Source organism: Mus pahari, chromosome 10, assembly GCF_900095145.1.
Source record: "Mus pahari chromosome 10, PAHARI_EIJ_v1.1, whole genome shotgun sequence".
NCBI classification, from domain to species: domain Eukaryota; kingdom Metazoa; phylum Chordata; class Mammalia; order Rodentia; family Muridae; genus Mus; species Mus pahari.
This window is the reverse complement of record NC_034599.1, coordinates 110,854,664-110,867,844: the sequence shown is the minus strand read 5'-3', so window position 1 is coordinate 110,867,844 and position 13,181 is coordinate 110,854,664. Positions and strand designations below refer to the sequence as shown.

At 41.9% G+C, this 13,181-nt stretch overlaps 1 protein-coding gene across 1 annotated transcript in view; it reads left to right on the top strand.

The window, feature by feature from the left end:
* Positions 1-1,945, top strand: part of Zcwpw2 (zinc finger CW-type and PWWP domain containing 2) — an 86,390-nt gene extending 84,445 nt beyond the window's left edge. The window contains exon 9 of the mRNA XM_021207841.2: positions 1,784-1,945. Within this exon, the coding sequence (XP_021063500.1) occupies positions 1,784-1,945 (162 nt within the window). The remainder of the gene's footprint in view (positions 1-1,783) is intronic.
* Positions 1,946-13,181: the final 11,236 nt, after the last annotated feature.

Here is a 13,181-nt window from a genome sequence, read left to right as displayed (position 1 = left end):
TCTCTCTCTCTCTCTCTCTTTCTTTCTTTCTTTCTTTCTTTCTTTCTTTCTTTGCCCCAGTGGCTTGTATTTTCAAAAATACAGCCTGGCTGGTTTTTATAGTGACATCCTGGAGTTTTTACAGCCACAGACTGGCTTCCGTTTTGCTGTCATAACTAGTAGCTTGATGGAATAGAAATCACTTTTGATTTATTTTTATATCTAATGCTAAGATACATAGTTTTAATACAGCCCCAGGTGGGCCTTCTTTTGTTTTAGATTTTTGTATTGTTCTGCACCTTCAAAAGGCATTTAGGAACTATGAGGGTTACTTATTTTAATTTACTGCCAGGTGAGGACCTCCTACAGGCTCTCACTGGCAGCTCCTGATGTCTCTGGAAGCTTTGGGCTTCCTCACTGTTAATGAGGAGAGCGGCCATGAAACCAGCCATTAAAGCTGTAGTGATTTCCACCTTAAAAGTAAAGAAGTAATCACACACACCTGGGGTTTGTTCTTTTATTTCTTCTTTATTTTCATTGTTTCTGCAAAGAATTAATGTGGCTTCTACTTAAAACTGGAGAAGTGCTTTATGTAGGGTTTTTCTTTTTTAGAAGATGCTCTCTGATACTCTAAACACACTAAAGAGAGTCAGCAGATAATTCCAAATCTGGACTATGTTGACTCTTAGTGGACACCATGTGAGTCCCTTTCAGAGTTGTGAATTTGCTGTGTTCCTCATGGCTGCCTGTCAGATTTATTATGATTCCTAAGCATGTGTGCCAGTCATGAAGGTGGGAAGAGCACACAACCACTGATGATCAAAGCTCTCTCGTGTGTGCTCTGGCAGATGAGCATCCTCTCCTGAGTCTCCTTCCCAAGGACACTCTAGCTCATACTGACACTGCTTACAGCCCTGTCGGACTTGGCAACAATGGAGAAGTTAATCAGACCTGTAGAAATCCACCTCATTTTAAAATAGATAATCCATATGCAAATAAGGATATTTGCTTAATAATTATTGAATTAAATGGTACATATTATATCGTGAACTACATGCATATCCTTGTCTTTTGATTTCATGAGAGGCCGGTCTTCCTATAGTGAACTTTGAAACTGAATCTCATGTTAGTATGTGAGTGCACAGTGTGTTACTACTGTCTTGCCCATCAAAGCTAAAGTAAGGACTTTTTGTGGATAATGTAAATATTTATTAAAGAATGTCCACAGAATATGTAACTGAAACTATTATAAAATGTATTTCATGTAATATTGTTAAACACAAACCAATATAGAAACTTCAGATGGAAGATCACACTGTCCCAAGGTATAAACTTAAAAATGTAAGTAGATGACATTGGAGAAAAGAGGCAGAACCTAAGGGACAACTTAGCCCCCCCCCCCATCTTTAATAGACATCATGATATACATAGAGCTTATCACACGACCACCTGTACATAAAACCCTGTGCACCAATGTTTTGGAGGAATACTGATCTCAGAAAACAAGCAGACTTCTGTAGCTGTGATGAGCTGTGTGGAGGACCTGCTGTAGGTGTGATGAGCTGTGTGGAGGACCTGCTATAACTGTGATGAACTGTGTGGAGGATGGGCTGTACATGTGATGAGCTGTGTGGAGGACCTGCTGTAGGTGTGATGAGCTGTGTGGAGGACCTGCTGTAGCTGTGATGAGCTGTGTGGAGGACCTGCTGTAGNTGTGATGAGCTGTGTGGAGGACCTGCTGTAGCTGCGATGAGCTTTGGAGGACCTTCTGTAGTAGTGATCAACTGTATGGCTCTTTTTACAGTTTTCTCAGTGCAGCCCGGAAGCTGCCACAGGCAGCCCATTTCAGAGCTACCACGAAGAGGACTGTATTATGCCTGATGGTGCAGGACTAAAAGCTGGAGAATATTTTGAGATTATAACTAACAATTTAAAAAAGATAGATGCTCTAATATCTGAATTTTAGGGTATTATTCAAGTGTTTCCAAAAGTTAAGTATAAAAACACTCACAGTCCTTTTATTTTTCTGTAAAAATTTAAAAATGTTTAGGGAAATAGGCATAAAAATTGGTATTGTTATAAATTTATACTTTGTGAATGTCCATGGCTTTGAGAGTCTATCAAGTGTCATTAAAGTTTGAGTATTAGAATTTTAGGATTTATGAAAAATTCTGATGTTTGATTTGTAAACATTTTTGTTTGTTTTGATTTTAAAATTGTTTATGAAACTTAATCATAAACAGGTGCTGTCCAAGAGTATTTATACCCTTCTTCAAATAGAACTATTAAAATGGCTACCTGTTCTGTTAAACAAGTCTCAGTGAGAACTCAAATGTAACACATGTAGAAAGTGTTTTTGTAGTTGGCTGGAACTACTTTAATTTATAAGGAAATATCAAAGATATAGTCATATAATAAAGTTTGAGAATTCTCCAAAGACAAAACTGTCAGCTGTCTTATTGCATTGGAAACAGTTATTATTCCTTAACATGGCTCCTAAGCATAACACTCGGAACTTCGGAAGCTCAGAGTCCTGGCCCCTTCCTTCCCTGCTGAGTCTGCTTCTGTCCAGGTGAGGCTGGCACACAGAGCGGAAAGCCCATCAGTCTCCTTCTGCATGAAATACCCAGTGCTGTAGGGAATGAAAATGTGTGCCATTCCTCAAGCATTCCGTGAGCAGTTTCAGTGCAGGTCTGTATTTGAAGATAAAATAGTGGGCCACCTAAAGAAAAGCCACAAAAGCCACAGACCAAGGCAGAGGTGTTAGAAATGTAAGGTGTGTTCATAGAAAGGAGCGAACACAAAATTAGCTTCATTAAGACAGAGCCTCAAACCAGTGCCCCATAATAAGCTCTGAAATGACAGACAGACCCTTCAGGACCGGTGGACAAAGAGGCTTCTGACTCAAAGATACTGAGGCAGGTAGCCAGCTTCATTCCCATGCCTAAGTCTGACCTATGCTGTGTGGCCCAAATCAGGAAGGCACTGATAAAGACTAGCTGTAATGTAAGGTGGTTCCTGGTGTATGGAGTGGGAGCCGAGCCTGCACTCAGCTGCTAGTGGGAGGGAGACTAGAAGACCACAGCACAGCCTGCTTTCTTCTCAACTCTTTTCACTAGAGAGAACTGCAGGGAGGGGCGTGGCCTGATTCTGAGAGAGAAAGGGAAGCAACTGAAGGGTCTGTAGCCCACCAGTGAGAGAAATGGGAGCAAGTAAGTAATCTTAGGAAGGGGCAAGCAGGTTGGCGATTACAAAGGAGGTAAGGCTGGATCTGTTCAAGGAAGACCTTGACATTACAGCAAAGGGCAGCACTCTGTGCACAGAAGATCCATATGTCTAGAATTAAAGCCTAAGCTGACTGTGGGGACTGACTTGGAATCAGACTGTTGTGAGCCTGGCATGCATGAGAGGGCAGCAGACAGACATTACTGGGCCATCCTCTGCCCCCATGTCTGAGGGAATCCATTGCCCTGATGTTAGCTCCGTTGTCAGCTTCCACATCAAGAGTCTTAGGGTTGCCAGCAGGCAGCCAGCCACTGGCAGGTTAGGTGTCTGCACAAAGTCTTATTAAACCCTCAGCTGCCTGGGAAGAACGTACCACCTCGGCAGAGTCTTAAATGGCAAAGGGTCTCTGCCTGACAGGGGTGTTACAGGTAGGTACTTTCATTTGTCCTCCATGAAAGCTTAATATCATTTTCGTCTGTTCAAGTCAACTTACAGACCTCATTACTTCAAGTTCATAGGGTGCTTAGCACAGCCTCCTTTGTTCTATCTGTTCTCAGAATCTCGTTGGTGAGGAGCTAATGCATTTTTAACCAATTCAAGCAACCGAAAGGTCTGGTGTGTAGTGCTTCAGACAGCAGCTGCTAACTCTCTCTGAGAGCAGTGGCTCTGGTGTGTGTGTGTGTGTGTGTGTGTGTGTGTGTGTGTGTGTGTGTGTAGGTTCCTAGAGGTGAAGGAAATATGAGTTTTATGACCTACCTACCTAGTACCTGACTTATATGTTGACAGTTGCCACTTTGTTATTGATTTGACATTTCCTGGCAGTCTAGCAGAAATATTGATATTTTGTATTCTCAGTTACTTTCAGCGTTCTTTTGTTTGTTTGTTTGTTTGTTCTCCCTAACTCCTCCCAGAATCTTTACAATATACAAATGCTACAATTCTGTCAGGTATCCAGGAACCTCCAAGTGCTACGATCAGACAATCAAAACCTCTCCTTTGAGTTGGAAAACCTGCAAGGCTCTGCCCGCTTTGCTGGTTTCAGTGAATCTCACTCATGTCTGTGGTTGGCTTCTTGTCTGCTTGGCCATGGTTCCGTTGATCTTTGTAGGCTCCTGCATATGTCTGGGAAGCAGACAGCTGCTTTCTGACCTAGAGTGACATTGCCCACTCTTACCCCTCAAGAATGTGTTCCACATAACTCTGATCTATGTCCTACCTGTATTTTATGTGACATTATTTGATTTATGAAGGGCTCAATGATCTGGGAGATCCCAGTGCCAATACCAGGCAAGGAATGATACTTCTGCATGCATCCTCTTTACTGACATCTTTTATTTATGACCCCTTTCCCTCATAATTAGCAGGATATAATGCCAAGGACTAGAGCATTCCCAGGAGGGGATGTTAGTGCATTTTGAGTCTGCTTCATATTTTACTTTCCCTCTTGCCCCGAGCTAGCCCAGCTTGTCCTCATGAAGACAGCAAAGCAACCAGAGCAAGAAGGAGCCTCACTGTTAGTTAGCTAGTTAGATATTAACAGGCTCGGAGGACAGACGGGGCTAGACCCCTTTCCCTCATAATTAGCAGGATATAACGCCAAGGACTAGAGCAGCAGAGTTTTAATTGCTGTGTTTGTCTCTGGAGGAGGCATGACATCCTCAGCTGCCCAGGCAGAGGTCATTGATTGATAATGAAATTGGATTCTGGAGCCCCAAATCTTACATGCTTTCCATCTGGCAATGGGCTTTCTGATTAAAGGACAAAGGCATATGGTGATTCCTCCCATTAGAAGCAATTCAAATAGACCTCTCAGTTGCCAGGACAAAGCAATGTCCCCCAAGAAGACATGCTTGTTGTAGAGAAGTGCTACACAACCTGCTTGGGATTCAGATCAACACAATGGCCCTTTGGACATTACCCACTCTTTCCCCTCAAGAATGTGTTCCACATAACTCTGATCTATGTCCTACCTGTATTTTACGTGACATTATCTGATTTATGAAGGGTGCAATGATCTGGGAGATCCCAGTGCCAATGCCAGGCAAGGAAGGATGCTTCTGCATGCATCCTCTTTACTGACATCTCTTGGTTCCAGTCAAGTCACAGAGCTCATACCGGTCAGATGGAGACATGCCACCAAAGAGCATGGACCCCGATGTGGGTAGGGCATCTGACACTTGCCCATGAAAGAAGAGAATGTTTCGCTTGCAGCCTTAAGAACATCAGATAAATTGTTGGAAATTGAAAACCCTCACAAATGTATTTTCAGGTAAATATGTACTTTAAAAAGCACTTATGAATTTATAGCCAAATAAAGGTCTCCATTTTTCTTTTGCCTTTTAACAGTTAATGTAAATATTTTCATACTATAAAACTAATCACCTGGTATTTTATTTCACTTCTATTGACATAATGACCTACCCAATGTCATTTACATTGTTTTTATTTTCATAATTATAAACCATTTTTGCACAAAAGTCCATAATTCAATTCTTGCCTGCATATACATGTTTTTCCTTGTCTTTCTTGGGAGACAAATTCATGGGCCAGTACCAGTGTACAACTTTAAGGCTATCTGTGTCCACTGAATTTATTAGCCAAATCACATGTACACAGGTTCATCTGTTTCTGAGCAAGGAGATTGCTTATAACTGTGTTGGGCTAAGTTTTGTTTATAATCAGGGACTATGAGATGGGCAGGTTTTTGTTTTCTTGTTTGTTTGTTTGTTTGTTTTTGCTAATTCCTTAAAACGTGGTCAAAATGAACATGAGTAGCTCATAGAAGAATATCTGAAATAAGAATAATAAATTCGATGGCCATTAGAGACAGAATGATACATTAGAAGGCATGACAGGTCTTTTACTTCAGTTGTGACATGTATTTTCAGTAAATCATTGTGAAGAAATATCAGTGGAGAGTCATTTTTCTAGGAAACTATTTGGTGGAATGATAGAATTTTGGGGTGTTTTCATGTGGGCACAGATAGGGAAGCTAGCACTTCAAAGAGTGACGTCACTCTTCAAGCTTCTTTGATTGAGTTGATCACACAGCGTGTCTCTTGCATCATGACCCCGATCAGTGAGTGTTTTATATTAGATTCCACATATCTCTGGGTCACATTGTTAGTTTGTATAATAAAAGCCTGACATCTGTTCTTCCACCCTTGTGCATGGTTGTTTGGTGTTTCTGTAGTTTCTGTTTGTAAGGCCTGGCTTTGGGTCCTGGTACTTTCCTCTGTTGATGTTGAAAGGTATGATCCCTCTCTTAACTATGAGCATCATGGCCAACACCCCAATAGCAAAGGCAAGCTAACAGAAGACTAACACAACCAATGTATTTAGTCGCAGTTTTCTGTGACCAAGAAGCTTCTAGAATGAAGAACCAAAAGTCCTGGGGAAGCTCTCTACATTTTATTCTTAGGTCTAGTGAAGAATGCATCATATTGAAACATAGTTAGACAGGTGTGTGATCTAATGGCAATAGACATGGTGTGTGGGGGAGCAAGCCTCTGTTCAGACCATTCTTAACCTCTTTGAGAAGTCTGCTGGGTTTAAAGTAGGGCTTTTTCCAGAGTAGGAGCCTCATGACCTACTCCAGAATAGATGTCAGGGAATCTAGTTTTTATGGCCAACTCTTCCACAGATACCAGAGTTGGTTAGAATAATAGTTTTAATGCATGTAGCTGGCCTTGTGGAGAAGGCTTCAGGACCACCCTGGGAAGAGGGATTCTGTGTGGGAAGTGGGTGTGGCTGCGAGGCAGCAAGTCAGCGCCCTGGCTCATTGCCAAGCCCCGTGATCCCTGCTTGTTTACTAAGCACCTGAATGATCATGCACATCTGAATGATCACTCGTACCTGAATGATTATGCGCTGTCCGCCTGACACATTGCATCATACAGCATGACATTGAGTCACTGGCCTATCAACACGCACCCTGTCTGTGTGCATGGCTCATGTACAGAGCGTGCTGAGTGCTGATTGGATGATGAAGAGTGGTGAGAGTCATGTGCAGAGGGTGGAGGGGGATAAATTGGGTGATCCCCCATAATAAAGAGAGCTGAAGCAGGAGAATAAAGGAGAGTAAAGGAAGCTGCAGCGGGAAGCTGCGGAAGCTGCTCAAACCCTGCCTTGGCGTAGGTGTCGTCCTTTCCTCGTCTCTGCCAGCCGGAGTCTGGGGCGCCCAGCAATTCTGGTTTATCCTGCTTACATGAAGGAAGACTAAGCCATGAGAGATGGGGTCAGGCGAAGGTCAGAGGAAAACTACTTCTAGAGCAGCTTTCCAAGCTGTCTTAGTCACTGTTCTATTGCTGGGATGAGACACCTTGACCAAGTCAATTCTTGAAGGAGATCATTTAGCTGGGGCCTGCTTAATACTTTCAAAGGCTTAGTCTATTATCATCATGGCTCATTACTACAGCAGTAGTTGAGATCTATATTCTGATCTGTAGTCAGAGAAAGAGGAGTGAGAGACAGACAGACAGACAGACAGGCAGGCAGGCAGGCAGGCAGACAGACTGGACCTGGCTTGAGATTTTGAAACTTTAAAATCCACTCCCAGTGATATACTTCCTCCAACAATGCCACACCTTCTCCAAGGCCACACCTCCTAATCCTTCTAATCCTTTTAAACAGTTTCACCTTTTGATGACTAACCATTCAAATATATGAGCCTATGGGGGGCATTCTTCTTCAGACCACAGTTAATAAGAATGAGACACCATCCTAACCTTGTGTTTCTCACATCCCAAAGTGTTTTGTCTCTCAAAACCATCGTTGATACCAAAATTTTACACATAGAGTATGGATCCCTCTCAGTCAAGTGGTTCACTTTATAAACTTTAGAAACATTGAATAAGTGAATAAATGCAGCCTCTGTTTTTAGGATTCTTGGAATAGCTGTCCTTACACAAACTAGGGCTGAATCTCATTAACTCAGGCCCAATTACAAAAGTTCAACTTCCCAGCAGTGCATAACCCTTGAGCTGTCTGCAGCTTAGTTCTCACTTGCATGTGGTCCAGTATGATCCATTTCTTAGTTCTTCGCAGGGTAGCCAGTCTTCAGAGCACTCCTTACTTTTTGTACTTACATTCTGCTGTATTCATTCTCCTTCCACAGTGAGCAACACTGACTTTCATCAACCATTAAGATACTGAAGACATGACCGGGTAGCCTCCGAGGCTTAGTCATAAAGGGCATGTGGCTGGCTTCCATTGTATGTGCCTTTGGGTGAATCACCCACCACCTAGTGAGTACACTCGAGCTATTCCATTTAGAGAGACATCCATGTGGGGGAGAACAGGCCTTCTGCCCTTCTCTAGCACCAATTTGAGAGCCATGTGGGATTGCTTTCCTGGAAGGGCATCAACCAGCCCCAATCAAGCCTTCATATGACAAGATGTCAGGCTGAAATTGTGATGCAAGCAGCCGTGAGAGGCTGAAGTAGATTCCCTTAGCACCTGCTTTATATTTCTGGCCCACAGGAACCCTGTGAGGTAATAAATGTCTCTTAAGCCATGCCATTAGTGGTTGATGATGTCGATGTTACATCAATAGGAAACTAATACATGTGATGAGCTTGTCTCACCAAACAGATGATGCACAGCAATGGGAAAAAACACCTTGCGTTTCAGACAATGACCTGCTATATAATACTGAGATAAAAATAGTCTCAATAAATGATGCTAAGGTTTCATAATTAAGTCCTAATCAAGCCAAGAAGTATTTATGGAATACCAGCCAGATACTCTTCTTGAGCTAGGAAATCAGTAAAGCTGGGGATGCAGACTGGCCAGTAGGAAAATGGTGCTTTGAAAGCAAGACAACCTAAGTTTGATCCCCAGAACCAATACTAAAAGGCCGGGAATGTGCAGTCTTGAAGTCCCATCAGCAGGGAGGCAGAGGCAAGAATCCCCAGACCTTGCTAACTAGACGGCTTAGTCTGTTTGTCAAGCTCCAGGTTAAGGAGAAGGAGAGACCATATCTCAGAAAACAAGGTGGATAACTCCTGAGTAAAAGACCCTCAAGGCTGGCCTGTGGCTCCCAAACTCCCATGAGCATACACACAGATGAACAGTCATATACATACACAAAAGCAACAAGTAAATCCTTGTGGAGAAGGCAGGTAGAAATGAAATGGACATGAGGGCCCGATAGAAACGTGTAGCAAGAATGGAAGAGACGGGGGATGCTGTTTTGTGAGTTTTAGGTTTGAGCAACTTCTATGATGACACCTGAGCAAAGAGCTGTGCATATATCTGGGAAAGAGCATCCAAAGCAGAAGGAGCCATATGTGCACAGCCCAGGGGCTTGGAAAGGCCCGGCACAGGCAGAAAGGCAGTGCCTGGGGCCAGGTTCATCCTGTCCTAGACATCATTCAGGTCACTGAATCGCTCACCTTTGTCATTAGGATCTCTTCTGACAGAATGCTAGACACCAGTCCACATTAAACAGACTTGTTCACGCACATTTATTCCTGTATAAAGATAAACATAGTTAATGAGTCAATGCAGGCTAATATTTGTTGCAGGAAAAAAGAATTAGGAAAAACACTGATTGTAATCTTTTGTTATTTCTGCTTCTCGAAGATTTCTGCCTTCATTAAGACCATTATTATGCATTGATAAACTACTACACAGCTCTGTGATAACACAGATATGTTTGAGGTGACTGACATGCCGTGAAAGAACCAAACTTAGTATAAATTTTCTAAGATGTAAGATGTCACACCAACTAATTAGCTCTCCCTAAAGAAGAACTAATGCAATTCTGTTTCCTCAATGTTCTGTCATCCCATGCAGTGCGATTGACTATTTTTCCCTCATTACATGTGAGTTTGGTGATTGATGAATAATAGATCTTCCCATGACAACAGCATGTTGGTGATCACAAATAAATGCCTCTCACAGACATCTGAATATCCCTCTCTTATTCTCCACTTGAGGTAAAAATCTGTTAGAGCCAGTGGTATAGGCCTGTGATTCCAGCTATAGGCAGAGGCTGTGAGACCACTATTCACGGCCAGCTTTGGTAATTTGATGAGACCCTGCTTCAAAGTAGAGGATACACAAAGGGCTACACAAAGGGCTTGGGAAGTACCTTAGGAGTGGGGTTCTTGCCTAACATGTGCAAATCACTGTTGAGTCAGCACTGCTGAACACATAGATAAACATATAAACAATTTAAGCTTCCATTCAGTGTTCCAGGTCGTCATGTGAACAAAACCCTTGCACTGCTCGGCTGGTAGCGGCCATTACTCTTTCTTTACACATATGAGCTTTTGGTTCTCTTTATTACTTCCCATTTTATAAACATCTTGGCAAATTAATGAATGGTGTCATTTGTGTGTTAACTCACAGAAAGAGACATGGGAAGAGTGGACTGAGGTAGGATAGAGTAAAAGAATTAAAGAGACAAAGCTAGAAAGAGACAAAGTGTGAAAGCTGAACAGGTTCTTAAACACACACACACACACACACACACACACACACACACACACGCACTCGCACACGTGTCCAGTCTCTGGGGGCTTGTCTTCCTGTGTGTGCCCAAGTATGTGCGTGTGCCATGGAGATGTAACTGGAAAGGAACAAGGACAACTGTTAGACTAGGATATATTTGTAGGAAGAAGTGTCCATTATTATTTTTGAACATTTCTACTAGAAAAAAAAACAGTTACCATAAATTCTTTTTCTTCTTTAGTAAAAATGGGTCTATTCAAATTGTAAGCAAAATATTAGAAATACCTGAAAAGACACACACTTACCAAATAGCTCACCTGGAAACTTACTCTTGTGCATTTTATCAAAGCAAGTTAAAATGTATGATGCAGTGTGGTTTATAATTACTCTTTCTCAGCTGTAAACAACCCTAGAGGTTATGAAAACAATGAGTTCTTCATTCTGCATCCTGGCTTCTAAATTAGCCCACAGATGTGTATGCAAAGTCACTTAAGTGGGGTTTTTTTTTGGTACATATTTAAATTTTGTTTGATCCATATTTTTTTCTAGCAAAAACTTATGGCTGTTGCAAAACAATGATTTGAAGGCCTTGTTACTGAGTTTAAACCAAACTCAGTGTATACTTATGTTGATACCTTTTTTTTTATGAATAATACTTAACATTTATTAAATGTTATTAGATATTCCCATTTCTTCATTGAATGTTTCAGCTCAGAATAAAACATCCAATTCACATTTCTATCTAGTGAGCTTCACAGACAGAGACATTAACTCATGAAAAGGTTTGTCCCTCGAGGCCTAATGGCAGAGAAAAATTAAAAATCATTCTGACTTTAGAAACATGTACCTTGATCTGACAGTAAGTTTTGGACAAATGAAGCTACCAGTGCCTAAGTTTGTCACATAGAACATTGATACCATACATACATCAAAGCAGAAAAGAAGGATGGGAGCCCAGGATCCATGGTGCTGAGACTCCCCAAGGAGCAGGAAGTCTGGAGAGAGCAATAGACTTTCTTTTTCAAGATTATTTCATCAATTCCCTCCTCCTCCTCCTCCTCCTCCTCCTCCTTCTTCTTCTTCTTCTTCTCTCTCTCTCTCTCTCTCTCTCTCTCTCTCTCTCTCTCTCTCTCTCTCTTCTCCCCCCCCCCGTGTGTGTGTGTGTGTGTGTGTGTGTGTGTGTGTGTGTGTTTGTGTGTGTATGTGTGAGATCCTCTGGAGCTGGAGTTAGCAACAGTGGGTGCTGGGAACCAAACTTAGGTCCTCTGGAAGAGCAATGCTTAACTGCTTAGCCATTTCAACAGCATGGTGATGGGTAATATTACCTTTCAACTTGAATGTCAATGTAGTGCCCAAATTTGTGGTTAAATGTTATTTCTTGGTGTGTCTGTAAAGAATTATTTTTATCTACAACTGTAACTTTTTAACTACAATTGTAACTTGACTATTCACAGGCTCCTTAAGGTAAGGTGTAAGTTGTGATCCAGGAAGAGGTAAACTATACTCTCAAAACAAAATAAAAACTATGGAAATTTTCTAATTTATACAGACAAATCTGGACATGTTTAGGACTAGATAGTGAAGGCGTGAGGTAAAGGCAGGAGGAACATGTGGTGGTCAAGCTGAATGAACTGATTAGGCAGAAATTCTTCATTTAATATTGAAAGTGAAGCTAGAAAGGGCTCTAATGGAATTTATCATTGATTAAAACTTGACTACAAGGTGTAACACCAGGAGAGAATTTAAAATGGAACAATGCTCTGCTTGAGGGTAGAGGAACAGGTTCAAAGGCTGAGAGAGATAGGAACCTGGGAACAGCAAGTTCAAAGGCCTAGAGATAGAGGCCCCAGAGCAAGATATACTTGCGTGAAGGAGTCTATTGGAGATGCCTTCCAAGAGGACTTTGCGAGCTAAATTTGTAGGTAGTGCCTTAACCACACTTGAAGTCCATGGTCGCTTCACTGTAGGCCAGGTCTTATGGCGAAGATTTCAGTGATTACATTGGGAAACCAGAATGCAGTTGGATTAATTGGATCCCAGAGATGTAGAAACCATGTTTACTATGACGTATGACAGAGCAAAAGCAGCAGTCATGGTGGTCTGACTTCTAAAGACTCACTGGGATGGTCCATCAACCGTGGTCTTTGTTCTTGCTCGATTTAATGGTTGGTCATCTTGACACAGCCTAGAATCATCATAGAAAGGAGTCTCAGTTGAGGGATTTTTCCAGATCAGATTGGCCTGTGGGAGGTTGTCTTGATGATCAAGTGATCTAAAGAGATCCCAGTCCACTGTGGGAGGCACCATTCCCTGGGAAATGTCTAAGAAAGCCATTCCTTGGGCTTTATAATAACTAGAATAACTAGCTAAGCACGAACCTGCAAGTGAACCATCAAACATTTTCCCATGAGTTCTGCTATGCTTCCATGTTTGTGTTGTGTTACCTGGTGAGAGGTAAGACTGTTTCTTGCTTTAAGGTCTTTCAATGATGAGTTGAAACCCGAAGGAGGAAATGTACC